The following is a 24,684-nucleotide window of genomic DNA, read 5'->3' on the forward strand; positions in this document are numbered from 1 at the left end:
GTGGTTTTGTTCCTGGGTAAGCCCATTGTTATAGATGGAGGGTGGTCATAATATAATGGCTCTTTGGTGTATATTCAACAGTATTTGCCTTAATATTTTTAGATAAATGCATATGCAGTTATCTTGAAGTATATCCAAAATTACTGGACGGAAAAGGGCTCAGGTTCAGTGTGGTAGAGGTGTTTTGAATTACAGTTCCAGAATTCTCTTTTTACTTTGAAGTACTGAAAGGACCCTAGAAAAATATCTTTTAATGGACTGTTTGTGGATTTCAAAGTTTTGGCTTTGGCCCAAACTTTCAGGAGGCTAGCTGGCTGAGGGAGTAGAAGATCTTTTGTTTGCTTTTAGTAATTGGGGTAGTTTATAGTTAAACAGTGAAATTACAGAGCTCCTGAGGCATTCATCATGAAAGTGTATGAATGCTGGAGACTTTTGTAAAATGTGTAAAAATCAAAGTTTTTCTTTGCAGGAATGCAACCAATATGTTAGGAGAAAATTATGATAAATCCAAACTTAATAAAAAATTCAGTTATGCATTAAGTAAATGGTTAGCAATGTCTTTTAAGCTATTTACATTTTGTTTCCTTTGTTTCTTTAAAGTGTAACCATAAATTATCCTCGGCACTTGGTGATCAATAATTATTTGATTGTTTTATTATTTGACTCAGAAGTGATAAAAGTATTATTTGTTTTAAGATAGAATGATTTAACCTATATGTGTGTTGTTTAATTCCATGTCTTATGTGATTATTTGATTTTATGTTTAACTGTCTGTCTAAGCTTAGTATTTAGTATTCTATTGAAATTTGATACTCAGAATTTTTATTTAACTTGCAGAATGGCAAATATGAATTGGCAACAAAACAGTATAAAAAGATCATAAATTATCTTCAATACGAATCTGATCTAGAAGGAGAAGCAAAAGAAAAAAAGAATACTCTTTTAGTTGCTGGTTATCTTAATTTAGCTGCTTGCTACTTGAAGCTAGAGAATCATCATCAAGTTATTGAAAACTGTGACAAAGCTCTAGAAATAGAATCAAAAAATGCTAAAGGACTTTTCAGAAAAGGCCAGGTAACTAATCATACTTATTAATATTTTTAATATAAAAATGTAGTAGTTCATTTTGAGGAAAGGGGGAGGTCATTTTTTTTTTTTTTTTTTTTTTTTTTGTCCTTTAGAAACTCATTTATTAGAACTTACTAGAGTTGGAGGAACATCTATTTTCATTTAAAATAGAAACGACAATGTTATAATACTCATAACTTTAGGTGATTGTGTAAAAAAAAAAAAAAAAATAAAAATAAAAATGGTGGTAATCTTACTTTTTCGTGAATGACAAAGCTCATAGGTTTAACATAGCTCAACTGCTTATAGGTTTGCAGAAATATTTTAGGTGCTATTCATAATGTAATAAAATACAGTAAAGCATCCTGTGACAAATTTATTTACAATTCCAGAATTACGAGCCTACATTGAATATAAATAAGTGTTAAGTGATGGAATATTACATGCTAGCTGGATGGAAGCAGGTGTGAGAAGAACAATTGTTAGTTTAAAGGGGCTTTGTTCCTGAGGGACTGTTGTTTTTGTTTTGTGATTTTGCGTCGAATCACTCTTAATGTCCATTTCACATTTTGAACTGCTGCCACCAAATATTATTGCCTTGTATTAGATTTGAAGAAATTAAATAATGAAGAATCTGCATAAATGTATGTATGTTTCTCGCATTGTGATAAAACAGTGGTACCGAGAACCATCAAATTTTCAATGACATAACCCTGAATATGGACATCTAGAACCTGCGAATATGGACATCTGGAAGCCCAAATTTGAAATTTGGAATTTGTTTTATTATCGATTTCGTATTTTGTAAAACTTTAAGGAGTTTTTGATAAAGAAAGTCAATAATTTCAAAGCGAGCAGCAGAAACACTGTAAGAAAAAGAAAAATTATCTCCAGTGCACAAGACTGTGTATCGGAAATTCTAAAGATATGCTCTTTTGAATATTATGTGATAGTGCTGTTGAATTGAATTTTATGTGTTTTAAGTGTGAAGAACATGATATTTATTAAATATAGGTAACACACAAAATATTTAAGAAGTGCCCTTTTGGGCATAATGTAAACAGCATAAAGATTTTTTTTTATTTATTTATTTTGATTTTTGTGAAAAACACAGTTGCTATATTGTCTGTATTTATTAATCAATTTTGTTTTTGATGAATATCTTTTTAACTGCTTGTACAAAAGTAAAAAGAATCAGTATAAAGTATTAAAAATTTTTGTTGTGGAAGCAGAATATGAATGCTTTACTTGCCAAATCGATTAACTTCATTTTTGGAATTTTATTAAATTTTAATATCAAAGCACTTCATTAGCTCCTAACTGTGCATATTAAAAACAAATTTCTCTAATAATAAGTACTAACACCACTAAATGCAAAATCATTTAGCCATTGAATAATAAATAATTTATGTCAGAAGCCAATTTGATTAACTCCATACTATAATGTATTTATATCATAATAAAAATTTATTTAACCCGCTGCACTATTTTTCCTCTCCTACGGAGACATCTGTAAGTTGTTCGTATAATTTCATTATTCCCATTAGACGAGAGCTGTTATGGCTCACACGAACTAAGCACGAGAAAAGTAAAATATAAATTAGTTGTATTCGAACTGCCACAAGTGAAGTGAAGTGAGGATACTTATAAATTTCAATTTTACTGTGAATTCTTTTTTTTAAAAGAAATAAACCATTATAAAATTAAGATGGAAGATGTTAATAAGAATTATTTGAGTAAGGAAAATAATGAATCGGATGGTTCTTCAATACAAATTATTGGCAGAAAGCTCGGCTCAAGAAAACGATTTTGTATTTATTCGGATTCGTCATCTGATCACTGCAATGAAAAAATCGCAGCAAATAATTTAACAGGACGAAAAAGAAGCCATAATCCTGGTAAATGGAACCGAAATGTCAAAAAAAAAAAAAAAAAAAAAATAACAGAATAAAAGGTTTAGGATACAAAAATAGAAGTGGACGTTTAATATCTGAAAAAACATTTGCAAATCTGTCATGTCGATGTCATCAGAAGTGCAATGAAAAAAACATTTCGGATGAAAGAAAAGCTGCCATGGAGGCATTTTATCAGTTAGATAGTCAAGTTGAGCAAAATATTTTTTTAAGAGGGTGCATTAAAGTCAAAGAAATAAAAAGAAGGCATCCGAAGGTTAACAGTAAAATTCTGAGATCATGTTCTTTCACGTATTATTATCGAAGACTCGGAAAAGATGATATTTCGGTTTGCAAAAAATATTTTAAGGATACCTATCAGATAAGTGATGTGCGACTATACGACTACTGCTGTAAGGAACAAGTTTCATTGTTGATTGATTATCATGGTCGCTATGTTCCAGGTAACAAAATTGATGACACATATGTTATAAAACATATAAACTCATTTCCCGCGTACACAAGAACTTATAACCCAAGGAGAAAATACACTCATGTCCATAAATTAAGGATAATTCAGAGTCACGCGGAAATCGAACTCTAAAATAAATATATCACCTGTAAAATCACTACACACATCTTCAAGAATAATATGCAAATTTCAGGAAGTAACCAGATGACACCGATGGTACGTCACAATGACGAGAGTGTAAGAGAGTGATATATAAGGAATACAGGCAAAGAAGTAAAAGTGTTCGCAGGCGCTTTATAAGCATTTCTGTGCAATAACCAAATAGTTATGACACAAAGGACGCAGTTGGATGATTTTTTACGTGGTAGAATTATCGGCCGTCTGGAATGTGGGCGTACCCAACTGGAAGTATCAGACAAACTTGGAATTGCCCAGAGTGTCATCTCCAGGCTTTGGCAACGATTCCAAGGTGATGGTAATGTGAGTAGATGTTACAGCACAGGTCACCCCAGAGTTACAATGCCGAATGAGGACCAGTATTTGGCAGTTACTGCCAAAAGAAACAGGTGGAGCACAGTCTCAGACCTGTCTTGTCAGCTCTCTTCAGCTACTGGTACGACAATTTCGAGGTAGACCGTGTACAGACGCTTAGGGCAGATTGGTCTGTATGCTCGTAGACCTGTCAGATGCATTCCACTAACTACAACTCACTGTCGCCTGTGGTTAGCCTGGAGTAGAGAACATGCATTGTGGACACCACAACAGTGGGCTTGTGTGATGTTTTCCGACGAGCCCAGGTTTAGCTTGCAGTCTGATTTTTGTCGGACTTTCATATGGAGAGCTCCAGATACCCGTTACCACCAAGAAAACATCATTGAACGTTACGGTTACAGTGGTGCAGGAGTGCTCGTTTGGGGTGGAATTATTCTGGGTTCCAGAACTGACCTACATGTTCAAATTGGAACCATGACAAGCCAAATCTATCGGGACGTCATTCTGGAATATGTACGTTTGTTTCGGGGTGGCATGGGCGCACAATTTGTGTTTATGGATGACAACGCCCGTCTTCACCATGCAAACATCGTAAGCGAATGCCTTCAATCAGAAGATATCACCCGTATGGACTGGCCAGCATTCTCACCGGACTTGAATCAAGTAGAGCACGTGTGGGACATGCTTGGCCGATGAGTTGCAGACTGTCAACCTCCTCCTACATGTCTACCGGAACTTCGGAGAACATTGCTTTTTGAGTGGTATAATATCACCCAAGATTAGATCGATAATTTGATACTCAGCATGCCTAGGCGTTGTATGGACTGTATTGCATCGCCTGGGAGACATACAATGTATTAACAATCATACCAACCATGTAATATTGGTTTTTTGTAAATAGTTTTTTTTTTTTTTTTTTTTTTTTTTTTTTTTTTTTTTTTTTTTCAATTTGCTCCAGGGAGGGAAAAAAATGCTATTCTTTTAATAACATCAAACATATAGCATCTTTTTTTGTTCTTTACCAAATTTGACTTATTTGTAAAGCTTATTTATTAAACAAAAGCTTTACAAATAAGTCAAATTTGTTTTGCTTCTAACTCTTTCTTTGCCTGATTTTGTATTATCCTTAATTTATGGACATGAGTGTACTTAAATCCGGACTTAAATATTAAGAAAATGTACGAACTTTACATCGTGCAATGTACGGAAGGAAATATAGAACCAGTGAAAGAAAAATATTATTACAAGGTATTCTCGACTAAATTTATTGTGCATTTTAAGCAACCACCTAAAGATACATGCGAAACTTGTGAAATCTACAAATAAAAATTGAGTCTTCTGACAGTGAGGAAATGAGAATGGCAAAAATCGAAAAGTACGCTCACTTGCCAAAGGCTGAACAGGCTCGTAGTCATATGGCTGCCGATCGGATGGTAACATCCGAAGACATTTCTGTATTTTCTTTTGACTTGGAAAAAGCTTTAGCCTTTCCAAAATTGACTACATCGATAGCTTACTATAAACAAAATATATATGTTTATAATATTTTGGATGCCATGATTTTAATAAAAGTATAAGTCACATGTTCGTTTGGCCAGAAACTGAGGGATCTCGTGGGTCTCAGGAAATTTCTTCATGTTTAGTAAAGTATATAAAGATTTGTGCTAAAAACTGTAAAAAATAATGACCTACTCAGACTCATGTAGGGGCCAAAATGGAAATATTAAAACTGTTTTAAGTTTATTGAAATTGCTTCAAAGTACAGAAATACAAGCTGAATCAATTGAAATGAAATGTCTAGAAAGGGGACAGAGTTATTTGCCTAATGATTCACAATTTGCTATCATCGAATCTCAAGCAAAAAAAGTTCAGAATATGTTTTCGCCAGATGATTGGTATAATATAATAAAAACCTGTAAAAAGAAAGCACCATTTAATATCGTTCAAATGACGCATCAGGACTTTTTTCTGTACAAGTACTTTAGAAAATTCTATCAATAATAGAAAGGTATCATTTACAGGGATGCCAGTAAATTGGCTCAAAATGCACTGGACAGAAAAGTCGAAAGCCTATCTGATACAATTTAAGTATGACTTTAACGAAGATATCGAATTTAGTGCCATAAATATACGAAAAGTGTAGCAGGTAGACCACTATGTCTGAAAAATGTGATCCAGCCTTTATTGCATCCAACAGGTAGAATAGTGACAAGAGAAAAGATATAATGGACTTGTTGAAATTTATTCCTCCTATTAAACACGAGTATTATAAAACTTTAAGAACAAATCGACAGGATGGGAGCTCAAATACAGCTAACGAAGATGACATCATTTATAATGATGGATAATGCAATTTAAACAAAGTAATAATACTCGTAATATTATGTACGAGTAACAAAATAGTTATTATTCATTTGTGCTAAACTCTTTAATAAAACATATATTTATATAATGACATTTTTCCGTAATAAAAGAATAATTCAAAGACTGAATTTGAATTAATAATTTACTTTTACTTGCCAAATCGATTAGCTCCCCTAATCATGAAAATATTGTAGCAATATTAATAACAATTACTCCAAGTATATTCCATCTTATACTTTCTATATGTCGTCAAATCAAATATTGCAATAATAATCAAATATTGCATAAAATCTATTGCAATAATACAGTCTACATCATATTTTCAAATTTTTTGTTTGAAAAGAATTTTAAAAAACAACATATAATATTTTATCATTTTTCTCAATTTCTTGTTTTATGGAGTTAATCGATTTGGCAAGTGAAGTATCCATATAATCTTTCTTTCCTTCTTTTTTATTTATTTATTTATTTAAGCAGATTAGACACATATTTATGATGTAATAATGCTGATAATTATCTTTCATTTGCTGAAATGGTACTTGCATATTATCCTATCGACTGGCCAAGTAAACCGATTTAGCATTAGGGACCACTTTTGAATTCCGCAGTAATGATTGCCAGTTGCTGGCAGTTACTGAAATTTCTGCCAATGGCCTACCGAATAATGCATATATACTGGTGAAACTGTATATTTCTCCAAGATCTAAACTGGAAATGCTTCAGATGCAAAGCATTTCTGAAATTTATTTTGACAATTTTTATTTTGAGATTTGCGAACTCTCCCATTTTGGACTGTTCTCCGGCCAATGTCAAAAGCAAGGACTAAATGTAGATCTAAAATTAGTAATGACACATTAGAAAAACTTTTATTAGCAAAAGCAGGCCTATGTGGCAATCGCTATGAACAAAATTATGAAGTTTCTTTTTAACCCCTTCGAGCCAGGTAGCGAAAACGCGCGCTTATCGCGGAGGCCGGCAGTGTCCTTCCGCGAGCGTCTCTCCAGGGCCGGGGGCTTTTTTGCTACTAAGCCTAAATCCATGAAATTTCTGAAGTATCAACGAATTGTTTAATAATGCTCTATAGAGTATTTAAACGGCTTATGCTTTATAAATATTTTTATATATATACTTTAATTACCTTATTTCTTGTTTAAATGCATATTTTACACATTTTATTTTAATTACTCATCATTTTATGACTTTTAACATTATACATCTGAAAACTAAATATATTACTTAAAATTCTCTTTTCGTATGAAAAATTTGAAAACAGGGATCTACACACAGTCCTACGTTACATTCCTTGAACTCGTAATAACACATTTGCCGTTTTGGAGGATTTTTCCGGGAATGTGAACAAATGAAGCATCGTCGTCTCATTTTCTCATCAGTCTCTTCTGAACAAAGTTTATAAAATGTCTTTCAGTTAATCTTTCAGAATCAATATCAGAATAACAGAATTTCAGAATCAATATCTGAAATATTTTGCATCATTTCTGCTATTTCATGCTCTGTTAAACGTTTTCGACACTTCGACATTGCAACAGTAAAAACAGAAAGAATTCATGTCTAACAAGATATAATTATTTTCTAAAAACTGAACTGTAAACCAAAATACTCAACGCTTTAGCGCATATAAAACTTCTACTTACAATAAACAACTACCATGTGCGAATAAAGTGCGATTTAAAGAAACGTCATAAATCACGCCATTCAGAAACATTTAGTTCCCCGTTTGTTTATATAATCAAAAACACGTCTATGTGAGTCATACTTCTCTCATTTCGAGTAGAAGGTCTAATTTACATGTATCTGAAACCATATGGACATACAGTGCCATCTTGTGGCAGAAATTATAGTTTGAAAAACGTTCCAGGACGCTGGCACAAATACGTGACAGTAGGTAGTAAACGGGAAAAATGCTCTGTCACGCCTGCGTGTCGGCCGGTAGGTGAGTGTGTTCATTGGCACGTAGTCGTGACAGTCGGCGCGAAGGGGTTAATGAAAGCAAAATCTGCCACCGTTAAAAGCATTTGTACGAAAACTGATTAAATTTTTTTTTTTTTTTTTTTTTTGGTAAAAACTACAAATTATAAAAATGTTTTTTACAAGTAAGTATTTTTGTACTGTTTGCGTTTAAAAACTAGTAACTGAACTTACACCTATTTATTTAAAGTCAATTCATTATTAAAAGAATATTTTTATCACTTAAAAAGTCTTTTCATCGTTGAGAAAAATCAACTGATTTCTTAAAAAAATCTGATTTTTTAGTGTCTTAAGTTGGCAAGTATGCATTTTGCTTTCAAGAACATATTATGTCAAAAATTCGGTAATTCTTGAGTTTAAAATATAACTCATGATCATTAACTGTCATTCTCATCAGTGACAGTGACAAACTTTTATTAGAAGCAAATCAGTTATACTTTTAAGCCAAAACTTTTAAAGTTTTAATTCAGTCTGTGGTAAATAAAATGATTGCGATTAGTAAAATATATCAAACTTGAAGGCACACTGATTAAAATACTATTAAGCTAGACGTGACTAAATTTTTGTAATTGTTAATATTCCTTATTTTAGCTTTTTAGTACAGTTTTATAAGGTTCCTTGAAAAGGTTCTGTCCTTTTTTTGAATAAAACAGAACACAAATTTTTCTTACCATCAATAAACAGTACTAAATAATATAATTGCCATTACTGTTAATGATTTCTTGCCAGCGTGAGGGCAGTTTGTATATTCCATTTTTGAAAAATGTTTCATCTTTTGATGTGAAAAATTGAATAAGTGCTAGTTTGATATCTTCATTTTCGAATTTTTTGCCCTTCAAAAAATTTTGTAACGGCAGAAACAAGTGATAGTCGGAGGGTGCTAAGTCCGGAAAATTTGGTGGATGTGACAGAATTTCCCAGCCTAGTTCTGCAATTTTTTGACGAGTCCCCAAAGCAGCATGTGGCCTGGCATTATCATGTCCTTTGAAAAATTGAATAAGTGCTAGTTTGATATCTTCATTTTCGAATTTTTTGCCCTTCAAAAAATTTTGTAACGGCAGAAACAAGTGATAGTCGGAGGGTGCTAAGTCCGGAAAATTTGGTGGATGTGACAGAATTTCCCAGCCTAGTTCTGCAATTTTTTGACGAGTCCCCAAAGCAGCATGTGGCCTGGCATTATCATGTCCTTACTGTTAAACATCACCGGTCTCTTTTTTTTTGGACTGCTATTATCCAGTTGCTGACAATACTTCTCTGAATTGAACTTTTCGTTTGGTTTTAAAAGCTCATAGTGTATTTTGTCAAATCATATACACAACATTCTCTTATTCAGAGTCAAATTTGGTTTAGAGGTGGAAGGGCTAGGTTTTCCAAGTTTACAATATGCCCTTTTCCTTACGATGTTTTCGTAGGTAATACAAATCTAAAAAAAAAGGAAGGAAGGGGAGTGACAGTTCTATATCTCCCATTCTACCAGGCCGGGCCGGTTGACGAAATTCAAGTTGCGTTTTTCACGTCTCGAAAGCACGACTTAAAATACATGTTAGATTTATATATAGCACTATTCTAACATACGTATTTTGACACAAAGTCAGACTTTTTCTGGAATGGCATACCAATTTTTTCCTGTATTTCGATTCTACGACTCAAATTATGCCAGACTGCCAAGTTTTTTAAAAATCGTACGAGTAGTTTTTAAAAAAATTAGTCCTCAAAATTTTAGCTCCTCTATGTTAATTGAATTTGGCATAATATTTATTAATATCTCTTTTTTTATTAATTTTTTTTTATTTTTCCTTTCACATTTCAAAATTTAGGTTCATTCCAAATAAAATTCACCTACTTTTTTGTGTTTTATTTTTAAATTTTTATTTTTAAATAATATTTATGAATTTTTTGAAAAAAAATTTTGAAAAAAAACCCAATGAAATTTTTACCATCATCTTAAAGTATGTGTATTTCTAAGCATACCTGCAAAAAATTAGAGTTTTTTTATTAAAAATTTTCTAACATATACTCGAATTTCCATATTTTCGCGCTTTGAAATTTGGCATCTTTTTTTTGAGCGATAATAACACCAAATATGGTTTATGGATCTTTTTTATTTTGAGCGATAATATCACCAAATGTGGTTTATGGATTTTTGTTACAGTGAATTGCCACAGCTATTTGTAACCTTAAATTTCAAATAAATTTTTAAGGAGAATTAATGATATGAATTTTTTTTTCCTCAATGATGCAAATAAATATTTATTAATACTATATGAAAAGCTAAATTTTTTTTTTTTTTTTTTTTTAAGTTTGTTTGATGTTTATTTTCACAATGTTTTTAACCTTCCAGCACGCGCGCTTGGCAGTTTTGTATGAGCACATGTGTGTCGTATTTTTTACGACATCCGTTATTTTACCGTTTTTGGCATGAAAAACGACAGTGAGTGAATATTGATAATAAATTTGTTAAGAAATAAATATTAATATTTGCAAAATACAAATGATATCACATTCAAATATAAGTAAATTATTTTTAAGTTCTTAATATGGAAATGCAATGATGTATTTCATTATAGAAAATTTTAAATTTATTATCTAATAATTATATTTTAAAATCGAAGCGCTTTTTAATATTCATCAAAGACAAGTATAGACAATAAAAAAGGAAAACACCTTGGTAGGAAAAAAAAGTAAGTTTAGCATTACTTACTTCTTCAAGGAAATTTACTTCTTACTGGTTACAAAAACGCACTTTAAACTAACCTTTAACGTTTTTATTTATTTCTACAAAATAGAAATAAAAGAAAAAAAGGAATGGATATCGCTATTGTTCTCCCATCCAAAGGTTTCCTTGGCTTCCTTTCCTTAATCAGATAATTCTTGAAGAATCCGAGCAAAATGAACTGGTTGCACATATTTTTTTTGCCATGAAAACCGATATAAAATTTACAGAGCCTAATGTATTCAAATTTGAATAATACACGATAATTAATAACAGAAAATTACAAAATATTTGGAAAAAAAAAATATTTTCCGAATTTTAAAACATGACTATGTGCGTGTTGTAACTTTTATGAAAAAGCTGCCATGTAGCACAAAAGCCCACTTAAAAAAAAAAAAAAAAAGTCAAATGACTTCCTGTTGGCACAGTCAATGATGTGGGGAAGGGTAGAAAGGAGGAATAGAAATGACCTTTAGACGTCTCAGCTTCGATATGCAAAAAATATGCATTAAAAACTGAATTTGTTGTAAATTTTACGCAAACGCGCTTGCTGGAAGGTTAAGCAAAGAGGACATTGATAGTTTGGGTCATATCTCAGCTTTAAAAATTATATATGTAAGTATAAATTTTTACATTAATTCTCTTCAAAAGAGTGTTTTAATTAGCTAATTTTCTCTCGTGTTATAAAAAACATAACCTTTAATATGATTTAGATTGTTTGTAGCCGATATAATAATCGGGTCACTCAGTGGTACAGAATAAACACTGCTGGACTGTTTTATTGTCATTTAACAAAAAACTTTTAATTAAAATATTTATCCTTTGGACTTTGCTTTAAACTTTATTTATAGTTAAAATGCCTAGAAAATGAAAAGGCTATCATCAACTGAAACACAGTTGATGTAATTGATATTTAAAAAAAAAAAAAAAAAAAGACCAGAACGCAAAATTTATGGAAGTGTAACAATCGAAAAATCCTGATTTTCTTCTGGTGAGCACTGAAAATAAATGTAGAAGGAAAGAAGAAAATTGGGGGGGGGGGGGAAGTAAGCAAAAATTTGAAGGGGAATTTGGCTGTCAGAAATACCAAGGTGTTTCAAAAAGTTGGATGCTTTTGAATAACTTTCAGAATACTTTAAGGAATTTGGGTGGTCAAAGAGAAAACACTTGGACGTGTAAACCAGCAAATACCATCAACTTTCAGAATACTTCAAGGAATTTGGGTGTTCAAAGAGAAAACACTTGGACGTGTACACCAAGAAATACCATCAATTGAGCTTGTGCTAATGGAAAAGACAAAAACGATAGATATCATTGCAGATTAAAGTGAAGAGCAAATGGTTTTGACTATATGTTTGTATAAATTTAAATTGCGTTATAGAACATTATATCATCATAAACGGAGAATCCCTTGATTTCTTACTCAAATTATTTGAATATTCAGGAATTTATCCAGTAATGTATGTGGATGTCACCTAAAGATGTTTTTGCTCTTGATGAAACGCCCACTAGTTACCGAGCGGTAAAGTCACTGAACACTGTTAGTTCGGTCCGAGGTTCGAATCCCGCAAACGGGCTGCTTGCATGGGCGTTTTCGTGGTTTTCCCTATGTGTAACGTGTATACGAGCCAGTTTCCCTTAGAAAGTCCTCCACGAAGGCATCCCTTCCCTTAGGCAGATAGCCCTCGTGTGCTTTGCCATAATTAAATACACCACCTCTTGATGAAACCAGTCCTTCCTTTCATCTCATGCCTTAAAATGCCTCTAAAGACTGATAAAGGCTCAGCAAAGTACTGATGAAATGGATTGAACTGGATTATTAAATTACAACAAAGTAGGGCTATCTGCTTAAAAGGAAGGATGCATTCGTGAAGAACTTTCTAAGGGAAACCAGCTGGCATACACGTTACAATGAGAAAAACCACGAAAATGGCCATGCAACCAACCCATTTGCCGGGATTCAAACCCTGGAACGAACTACTAGTGTTCAGCTACTTTATTGCTCGGCCGTTTGTGGGCCTTTATGAAATGGAAGGCGATAACTTTATTTAACCCTTTGAAGGGCACCAGTGTATAATATATACCAGGTGTTTGTCAATTTTTTAACCTAGGAAAAAATGCTAATTTCTCTACACCAAAAGCTATAATCGTAAGTTTCTAGTGTTTCCTTTCGATTCTAAATGGCAGCACCACCCTATGAATGTTTAATGTTTTGCAGTTATGAAATTAATATACACTCATGTCCAAAATTATGTTTACATGCATAAATTCACGGATTTCTCAGAGACTACGACTTATAATTTAATGAATTTTCGTGGAATTATACATAACATGATGACACATAAATGCAAAAGAAAAAATTGAAGATCACCTCATATGATATAAAATTGTAGCATGAAACAATAAAAATGGTAATAAAGTGTGACAAAGAGAGTTAAGAAAAAAAGGAATGATTCAGAAAAAGAATTAAGTCTTACGAATTTAATATGGAATACGATCTTCCCTGACTTGTACACACATATCACAATGTGTTTTAAGGCTGGAAATAACGTTGTTAACCACAGTTTGGGGAATTAATCTCCACTCTTCCAGCAATGCCGTCTTCAGAGCATTTACATCTCTAGGAGGAGGATACATACGTGCAATTGCTCTTCCAAGGTAGTCCCATAAGTTCTCTATCGGGTTAAGGTCAGGAGAGTTTGGTGGCCAAGGTATTCGCTTAATGTCTTCACTTTCAAGGAATTCATCAACGACGTTTGCTCGATGTGGACGGGCATTATCATCCATAAATAAAAAGTCAGGTCCATATGCACCCCTGAAAAGTCTTACATAAGGATCTGAGACCTCATCTCGATATATCTGGCCTGTCACAGATCCACTGCTGAACACGTGTAGGGGCGTACGTCCATTGATCATTATTCCACCCCATACCATCACACCTCCACTATCGAAACAGTCACGTTCCACAATGTTCGAGGGATCATTTCGTGTTCCTGACTCCCTCCAGATGTAAACACGTTTAGAATCACCAGTTAAACTAAACCGTGACTCATCAGTAAAGAGAACATGGGACCATTGATGTTCAGTCCAAGTTTTGATGTTCTTTACACCAATTAAAGAGATCCCTCTTTTTCTGTGAAGACAGTAAAACACAACCCTTGGCTTTCTGGCATAAAGGCCTTTTTCATTAAGCCTTCTGTATATTGTTTGCTGTGATGCAACAGTTCCAGTGGCGGCTGCAAGCTCTGAACTTAACTGGCGAGCAGTAGCCTTTCTGTTACGACGGGCAGTTAATGCCAGATACCGATCTTCAGAAGCAGTTGTCATTTGTTTCCGACCTTGTCCAGGCCTCCTTACAACACTTCCATCATTTTGAAACTGTTTCCATAGCTTAGAGACTGTCTGTCTTGAAATATTCAGACATGTGGCTGTTTCCATGATTGACCGCCCTGCTTCTAAACGGCCGTTAATTCACCACTTTACAGATTCTTCCAAATGATACTTCGAAGCCATAACAAACCGCTTTGAGTCCCTACGCACTGAAATCAAACGCTATGTTGCAGAAATTCACTCAAATATTCAGTTTGTGCAAAGCGCTTGATTCACCCTTGGATGACGTAACGCCTAGATTTGCATATCACAAACCGTTTGATTACTTTTGATTGGATAATGCTAATTAGGCTTGGTTTTCACACCATTCCCTGCAAATACGGATCACATTGATTTGATATTTCATTGAATATCATCATTTTTGGGTATGTTAAGATAATTTTGGACATGAGTGTACCTCGTTCCAATCATGTTTGAAGATTGATAAATTCTATTGGAGGGAAAGAAAAAATTCAAAATCTGTAAATATATGACGTACACATGCTGAACCTTTTATATTTACTGCATTTCATTAAAAACTGATAATTAAAAGAAGATTATGTATGTGTTTTTCCTCTACTGAGGGTACCTTGCCAATAGATGGCAGCACCAGGCTTCTTCTCTACTGTGTGAGATGACAGAATTTCTTTACATTATAATAGTTTATCAGAGCTGCCAACTCTCCCGATCTAGGCGGGAGACTCCCGATTTTTGACCGCTCTCCTGCCAACCAGATTTACAATATATTTCTCCCGACTTTTTCTTATTCTTAATATTTCTCACTATTTTTATGGAACTTAGCTTATACTTCGTTATATGAACAAAAAAAAAAAAAGTGATTTTGGACGTCTGAAAGCAACTGAATTTTCTCTAGATTATATCTAAATCAAAACCTTGCGAATCAGATGAGAATATCTGCTTTGTGAGTGACAGCATACGTATCTAGAAACGTCGTTCTCCAGTTCTACAATGGGCATCGAGCTCCACTGCGTGTCATCTGGCATATATTAGCCAATGAGCACAAAGCAAGCTCAAGTCCGTTATTTGGATGTTCTTTTGTTACTTCGTTCATCTTGTCGTGAGTTGTATGAGTACACGTGGATTCGGGAAATAGTTTTAGGAATTATCATCTTTTGTTATGTCTGCGAGAAAGGTGAAGTACTCGTGCACGTTGACAAAAATCGTACACAGTTGACTTTCCTTCCATTATTTCCTCAAAGAAATGTAATAATTTTGCAATGTGTACCATCTGTCGTTGCGATTTTTCGATTTCGCATGGTGGAAGAGCGGATGTTCTCAAACATGTGCGTATACAAAAACACAAGGACAACATGAGTTGTTTTGAAAAAAACGAAAAATTAAATTTTTCTTCATAAATGAAAGACCAAAAAGTGATTAATGCAGAATGTCTGTTCTCTGCCTTTTTACTGGAGCACAACCTGCCACTGAATGCATCGGATCACGCTGCAGCTTTATTTAGAAAAATGTTTCCTGATAGTGAAATCGCTAAGAAATACTCAAATGCAAGGACTAAAACAGGTGCAATTGTTAAAGAAATGGGTTTGAAAAATAAATCTTCAGTTATTGATTGCATTAAAACAGCTCTGGATGGAAGCAATAATAACGATTCAAAACTGTATCCAATTGTTCCTTTTTTTAATCCAGAGTCTTCAGAAATTGAGTGCAGTTTACTTTCTGTCCCCACTTTAGAAGGACATTTGACGGGCTTTAATATAGTACAGCTAATTATTAAAACTTTAAAAGAAAATGCAGTCCCTCTGGATAATTGCTTAGCACTTGGTGCCAATAATGCACCAGTAATGGTAGGCTTGAAGACTGGTGTTGCAGGCATCTTAAGAAAGGCAAATTCAGATTTGCAGATTATGAGGTGCACCTGTCACCTCTTAAATTTAGCAGCTGAAAAAGGGGCAGCTTCTTTACCCATAAATGTAGATGAACAAACACATTGTTGATATTTATTATTATTCTGAAAGGAGTTCTAAAAGAAAGGAAAAATTGCAAGTTTCAACAGCTGCATAATACTGAAATGAGAAAAATTTTGAAACGTGTGTACACGCTGACTGTCTTTAAAGAAATGCTTATCTAGAATCCTCGATCAATGGAACCCACTTCTTGCATTTTTTAAAGAAGAAGTAAAAGCTTCGAGAGTTAAGATAAAAGGCTCTATTAAAAGTTATAAAATACCTAAAATAAATGGAGATATAGTTACTACTTCCATTGTTAAAAATAGGTTTGAGAAAAATAATTTCTGCATCATTCAGCAATTCAACTGGCAGTTCTCAAAATAATACTTCAAAATATAAGTGTAAAGCTGATTCAAATTTCTCTCAAAATAAAAAAATTGCTCAACACACAAAACATTTTCCGATTACTGTAAGTTTATCTTGTGAAGAATGAATATTTATGTTTTTTTCTTCGGACCTTAACAAAACTTTTTGCTTTTTTTTTTTTTTTTTTAAATTCATTTTGCCATCATTCGATGTTCTTAAACACAATTCTACAAAGCAGAATTCCAATAATTCATGTTTTGCAATCAATGATTTATAATCTGTTTAAAGACTTTTTATCAAAGTTTGTAAAACCAGTCTGTGTTTTGTCTTGTAATTCTATATATGATGTGATTTATGATGAAATAGAAAATCAGAAGAAAGATGAAGATTTAGTAATAGGAGCTGCAACTACAAAAGTAGTGGAAGAACTTTCAGAAGAAGACAAAAATAAGTTTTATCTTCATGTTAGAAGTTACTTCAGTCGAGTATGTGATTACATACTACATAAATTTCCAGTCAACGATGAAGTGATTTTGCATGCTAAAGTTTGTGATGTTTCTGCTCTAACAAATGCATCTTTTTCTGATATAAGGTACTTTTTGAACAGATTTCCTGTGTTACTTCATTTAGTCATGAAAGATGATGAAATTTATGTTGCTACTGATATACTGCAGTTGCAATTTTGCAGTTTACAATTAGAAAACTTGGATGAAGTTATAAAATCAGCTAGGATTGACACCCAGTGGAGTTTAATTGGAAAACTGAAAGGTGCTGATGGAATTTTAAAATATAGTGAACTGTCTAGAATTATGTTGGCCATCTTGACAGTTCCCCATAGTAATGTGGAGTGCAAGAGGATTTTCAGTGTTGTTGTGAAAACGAGGACTAAATTTAGATCTAATATTAGTGATGACACATTAGAAAAAATTTTATTAGCAAAAGCAGGCCGACGTGGCAATTGCTATGAACAAAATTATGAAATTTCTTTCTTAACGAAAGCAAAATCTGCCACTGTTCATAACATTTGTACGAAAACTGATTAAAGTGTCTTTTTGTTTTGTTTTGTTTTGTTTTGTTTTGTTTAAATCAATGCAAGTAATAAAAATGTTTTTTTATGTGTAAGGTATTTTTGTGTTGCTTGCATTTAAGACTTAGTAACTATTTAAAGTTAATTCATTATTAAACACTATATTTTTATCATTTAAAAAGTCTTTTTAACATTGTGAAAAATCTCCTGATTTCTTAAAAAAATATCCTGATTTTTGAGTGTCATAGGTTTGGCAAGTATGGTTTATGATGAACTTACAAGCTGTTTAGGATTCAGTATTATGTTGTTCATGAAGGGATGGGGAGTTTACTGACTCTGCACTAGGACTGAATACAAGTATATTTGCTTCTTTTTTTACTCTGTGCGAGTTTCATTCGTCTCTATTTATCTAAAATTTTCACTTAAGCACTTCACCCTTTCCCAAGAGAAAGACTCATCGATTTCAAAACTGCCATCTGGGGTCAAAATTTTACGCAATTGTAGGGGTTTAATGTGGCATGTTAGCCCCTAAAAGGTACCCGTTGCTTCGTGTTTTCCAAAATCGTAGAATCCAACGAAAATGAAAGCAGGTGATTGAGAACTGATTTGTCATTCGGGAGTCAAGCCTTCTTCCCTTTGTGTGGTGTGATAAGATCGCACAAAGAGTAAGCTCAATTAAAGATGCGGGAAATGGAAGTGCACTTAAGGTCCATCTTTTGGTGTAATCACAAAAACTGCTGATTTGAATGCATGCTTTTATTCTTTTCGTCTTTGTTAATTTCAAATAAAAGATAGGCAACGCAAGAGAAATTTAGGCTTGGGTTAAAAATAGGTTTTTTTGAAATAAATTTCACAGTTGGTGAAATGAAGGAAAATATTTCTAAGTCCCACTTTAGATGCAAACTAGAATTTATCCAAAAGTTGAAAAGGAGCCCCTAGGAGTCCAAAGGGGTTGAAAATCAAAATAAGAGCTTTGAGGTGTATAAAATAATAAGTAAATAATAAAATTTGTTTAACAGCGTTTCTTCCTGAACGAAAAGATATATTACAACCTATATTTACCAAAAATGAAAAAAAGGGTCCTTACGGTCCTTGATAATCTAAAGCAGCGGTACTCAACTTGCGGCCCACTGAGCTTTGTTGAGTGGCCCGGCAAGCTATTTCCCATATTCAAAATTTCGCAATAAAAATCTCAAATGATTGGCTGATAAAAATGGGCAAGATGCAGACAGGGATAACGACGAAACCAATGCCCTGAATTTAAGCAGCACGTTCTGCACAACGCATGTCATTTATTGTGCAGTCCGTCTCAGTAATTGTGTGGCATGAGAAGGTATGCATAGAATGACAAAAGCGACACGTCAACGTGTCCAAAGCGACACGTCAACAATTATATCGTTTGCGACCTCGTGAGCGAGCACGAGTGTCCCCACTCTTACTACTGTTGCACATCACTAGACCTCACAACAGGTTGTGCCACTTTTAAATTCTACAAGGCAATAAATCATAAAGCGAATGCAATGTTGATGCCACTGTTACCTGTTAGTAAACTGTGTAATTACAGCAAAAACAATAACACTACCGGTTTTGTTAAATTTTCCACTGTTGACTGTGTTATTCCAAGGGGAAGAACTCAAGTATTCTACCAAATACGGCTTTTCTGTTTATTACACATGCAACGCGAACTAGCTTCCACCGTTTATGTTGGTGCGGCCGCATTAGTGCGCCCCCCCCCCCCCGACTAAGGTCACAGACAAGTTAGTACGTTTGTTTTGCTTGTGTCGTGCAGATGCTGTATTTCTGTGTCTGTAGTGAGGGTGAAGACTGAGAAAATAGTTATTCACCATGTCAGGAGTGGCTTCTAAAAAACGAAAAATATCTGATGAAAGAAGACTGTTTCAAGATCAGCAGGAAATTGACTATTTTGTAGTGCAAAATAAACATGGGTCAGCAAATTGTTTAATTTGCCGTGAAAGTGTTATATTAAAGAAATATAATATTGATCGCCATTTTATAACAAAACACGGATCGTTTAGTGAAACTTTTCCTCGAGGATCCACCGTAAGACGGGAGAAACTGGCAGCTTTAAAAAGTTCTTTGGTGCAGTCATTACATTATGTCAAAACATTATGTCGGCGCGGTGATGTCACAAGATGCAGCGGTAACAAAGGCATCATATGAACTTTGTTATATACTCGGTAAGAATATGGAACCATTTACTGATTCAGAACATGTAAAGGAGTGTGTTTTAACTGCTTCCAGTGTACTATTTGATAAATTCAACAACAAAAATCAAGTAATTCGAGAAATTAAAAAACTCCAGCTCTCAGATTCAACCTGCATTAGACATATTGAAGATATAGCACACTACATTCGCGATATAGTTCAAGACTTAAAAAACTGCAAGTTCTTTAGCGTGGCTCTTGATTCCAGCACTGACATTTCAGCAACATCACAATGTTCAGTTTTTGTTAGATATTGTACTGAAGACAACTCAGTTAAGAAAATTTTTTAAAATTTCTTCCAATGAAGGGCCAAACCAGAGGCAGAGACTATATTGATATTATTTGCGATTTCTTTGAACCGAACAATATAGATCAGGGATGGGCAAACGTTTTCTGTCGCGGGCCAAAAATCGAAAGAGAAAGGTTTGGCGGGCCAAGATAAGTTTTTCTAAAATTAAAAAAAAATATATACAATTATTACAAGTTAAATATGTTAATGAGATGAATGAAATTGCAATTTCATTTTAAAAAGTTCTTTATATTGAGGTTCGAAGTAAGATGTACTGATTCTAAGGAACGTGGCTAAATGCTCATTTGTCAGTCTACTTCTGAAATAATTCTTTCTAAGTTTTATAGTTGAAAACACTTGTTTACATGTATAAGATAAAGCAAACATAGCACTGATTTTCTGGGTAGGAGATATAAATTTGGGAAACTTACTTTCGATAATGATTTGTAAAACTCAAACTTTGGCATATTTAGAAACAACTTCTTGAGATGATTGTTAGATTGCAAATAAATTGTCAAGCTGCAAATATGATCTCACTGCTTCACAATTTATGTTGAAAGCCATGGTAAAAATATCTAGTTCTGTTTGAATGGCACTGAAATCTGCGTTTGAACTCAAAATGCAGTTTTTTCGAGCCATCTTCATAATTCCTAAGCTTCTATTCATTTACTGGGGGTATTGAATTAAACCTCGGAAAATGAGACAAGTCGTTCTAGATGCCCAGCAAACATATTAAGTTTTATTAAGATAATTAAGATTAAGGTTTTTCTAACAGGTCTAATTGACCTGTATTGGATTCCCATATTGAAAGCTGTCTGTGTTTGCAATTTTCGTCGATTTATGTTTTGCTGAAAAAAAACAGAGAAAGTAAAAATATGAACAGTCCTTTAAAAACAAGGGAAGGAAAATAAAAGTATTTAAACAAAGTGGAAAAGGAGATGGATATATAATATATAAACTTTTCTTAATTTGCCTCAGGCCGGCAAATTAAAATTCTATCTGCGGGCCGGATAGAAGCTTCCGGAGGGCCGGAGTTTGCCCATCCCTGATATAGATATAAGAAAATTAGTTTCTGTGTGCACTGATGCCTGTCCTTCAATGACAGGCTCGGAAACTGGGTTTATTTCTCTGTTAAAAAAGAAATATGGTTTAACAAATCTAATAACATCCTAACCTATCCGCGGGCCGGATAGAAGCTTCCGGAGGGCCGGAGTTTGCCCATCCCTGATATAGATATAAGAAAATTAGTTTCTGTGTGCACCGATGCCTGTCCTTCAATGACAGGCTCGAAAACTGGGTTTATTTCTCTGTTAAAAAAGAAATATGGTTTAACAAATCTAATAACATTTCATTGTATTATTCATCAGGAAAACTTAGCTGCACACATTAAATGTCTTGAAATAGACTCTGTGATGAAAACTGTCGTAAGTACAGGGAATTACATCCGAGCAAGAGAACTGATCCCCAGAAAATTCAAAAGCCTTTTGGAGGAAGTGGGCAGTCAATACAGCGATGTTCTTTTACATACTTCAGTTCATTGGCTTAGCAGAGGCAAGGTGTTGGAAAGGTTTTTTTCTCTGTGGCAAGAAATTATGCTGTATTTACAGCAAAACAATAAAATGTGCAGTGAATTGCAAGATGATTGATGGTGGTGTATTTTAGCATTTCTGTGTGCTATTACAGATAAACTTAACTTGCTTAATTTGGATTTACAAGGTGACAATAAAATAATTTCACAAATGGCAAATAAAATATTTGCGTTCCAAGAGAAGCTTAATGTGTATAAAGAAGAGATTCAGAACCAAATACTGCAAATGATTTGTTAAACCATATTTCTTTTTTCACAGAAAAATAAACCCATTTCAAATACTGCAAAATTTTCCAACAATGACTAAAGCTAAAACGTAACGTATTAATATTTCTTCAGATAACTGTATGAAGATTTCAAATTACTTAATGGCGTTACTGGAAAAATTTAAAAGTAATTTCAGTGATTTAAGGAAAATTAAAAGCATGTTGTTACTTCTCGGAAGTCCTTGCACTTAGATCCAATAGTCATATCAGAACTGGCAGGCATATTGGGATGTAGTTAAGTACAGCTGGTTTGACAAATTTATAGAGTTTAAGAACAACACACATTTGGAAGCTTTATTTAAAGAAAAGAGGGCGGAAATGGATTACACCGCTTTTTGGAAAACTGTGCCTGAACAATACAAAACTGTACAAAAATGTGCTCAAAATTTTCTCACATTTTTCGCATCAACTTATCTTTGTGAATCGTCATACTCTAAAATGAAGTATGCAAAAAATGTATACAGAAACCGGCTCACTGATTCTCATTTGGATGATGTCTTACGAGTAGCTTGCAGTAATTCTAAGCCTGATATAGAAAAGATTGTTAAAAAGTGTACGCAATTTCAACGATCTCATTAGTCTTTGTGTAATAAATACATTAATTATGTAATTTACATTTCTTTTTAATTTTAATTGTATTACTTGCCGTAATTTAGTAAACTGAAATAAAGTGAACATTTTTTTAACAAAAACTAAGAAAATTTTAATTAACAATACGTTCGGCCATATTTCAAAAGCTAAGCTGTCAGAAGCATACTCTTCTCTAACAATTATGTATTAAAATACATTTTCATGATAAAACAAATGGGTGTGGTTATTTTGCATTGTTACCTTGGCCTGTGATAATGTTGCGGCCCACTTGAAATAGCGCATCCAAGAATGTGGCCCACGGACGAAAAAGGTTGAGTATGGCTGATCTAAAGTGTATGTGAGTGGGGGGGGGGCGATTCTTGGTATCAAAGCATGAACCATGTTTTTTTTTTCACATTATCTAAAGCATAAAATATGATTTAAAAAATGCAACATACTTTCTCATCTGAGTCCTAGTGTTTCGTTTTTAAATTTTTAAAAATTTTTCGGCTGTTATATCTCTTTGTAATATTATACTAGTTCAGTTGCAGCATGATACGATTTACACATGCGGGATAATATTTACTAATTTTTTTATAAAATAATGATACCGAATTTAAGTCATGTTCAAAAGCTTTTTACCCATATTTTACATAAGTATGTTCACCCGGGTTGCATCATCAAGTGCATAAAAACATAAATTTTATTTTTTAAATTTCTACCCAAATTTTAAAAGATTTTGTCTTCAGTCTTACATAACTATATTCAAGCACTCATCTCTACAGATGCCCATCAAAAGTGCGCAAAATTAATTTAAAAAACAAAAATTAACAATTGTCAGCTACCTGGCAAAAAAATGTCTTAGAGTGGCTTTCAAAATGTAGGATTTCGCTGTAGATTTTTTTTAAGTCTTAATTTTGTGTCATTAGGGTCCATAAGTTATAATTCATGCAAAATTTTACCACAATTTGAATTATTTTATATACCGCCCCTCAAAGGGTTAAAATGAATGTCAGAAATAACAAGATGTTTTGAAAAGTTAGATGCTTTTTAATATATTTGCAGAATGTGTGAAGAAAAAGAGCAAGTCATTAAGAAGAAAAAATAAATTTTTGCATACATTTTTTTTTAAAAATTTAAAGCTTTTTTAATCTTATGATATTTGATTCATGCGATTTCAAAAATAAAATATTTGACTAAAATATGAATAATATTTTAAGAAACTAAATGTAGGATGATAAAATTGTGTGAAGCAATAGGCACAATGATACTTCTGTTTAAAGCAATGTAAGCAAGTCATCCTAAGTTAAAGTGTTGGTTATACATCTCTCTTATTTATATATCTTTTCTGAACGGAATTGGTAACAACATACAATGTACACATAAAAAATTTTAACAAATGTTAGTTCTAAGAATTTTTTATTTTGGAGGCATAAACATTTTAATATCATTTAAAATTTTGTAAAAAGACAATAAATACAAAAAAATTGTAAAAAGACATTAATTTAACAATTTACTATGATTTCACGGTTCAACATCCATATTCACCAGTTGGTATCGCGTGTGTTGATAGCAATTGGTAGTTGTGGACTGTATATTAATTCATAAAAGTCAAGTTGAGAAACTTAACAACATTTATTTTCTTTCAAAAACAATAATGCCGCTTAAACGGGCAAAGAGTGAGTAAGGAATAATTAACAATTGACTGCCGCTTTGTTCGGGCAGAGGAACGGAGACTCGATGTGGACCGAGTGCATCCCTATCGCTTATTGATTAGTACTGGGCTCTCGCCACTAACATTACGTGGCGCTGCAAGCATTAAGCCAGTACAAATAGACATAAATATTCTAACTGAGACGGAACATTCCGCCCGGCATTGAAATTTGATACAAAAATTTCAATTAATTAATTAGTGACAAATCACGATATTTCAAAACTGATAATCACATAAATAATTGACAGATTACTACAGATCTAAAACTGAATTATGGAGTTTAAGAACATTAAATATTGAAAATAGTAATTATGCAAACAATATATACTAAGTTAACATAAAAAGTGTTACAATACAC

The 24,684-nt window shown here is 33.2% G+C and overlaps 1 protein-coding gene across 2 annotated transcripts in view; it reads left to right on the forward strand.

Moving 5' to 3' along the window:
* The window catches only part of LOC118191091 (peptidyl-prolyl cis-trans isomerase FKBP4-like), a 118,997-nt gene that overhangs the window by 68,262 nt on the left and 26,051 nt on the right, over window positions 1-24,684 (forward strand). For both annotated transcript variants that reach the window (XM_035361887.2, XM_035361888.2), the window contains exon 6: window positions 838-1,074. In XM_035361887.2, the coding sequence (XP_035217778.1) occupies window positions 838-1,074 (237 nt within the window). The remainder of the gene's footprint in view (window positions 1-837; window positions 1,075-24,684) is intronic.

Source organism: Stegodyphus dumicola, chromosome 10 (assembly GCF_044657685.1).
Source record: "Stegodyphus dumicola isolate Sdum_Otavi_A_Nest chromosome 10, ASM4465768v1".
Classification (NCBI taxonomy): Eukaryota; Metazoa; Arthropoda; class Arachnida; order Araneae; family Eresidae; genus Stegodyphus; species Stegodyphus dumicola.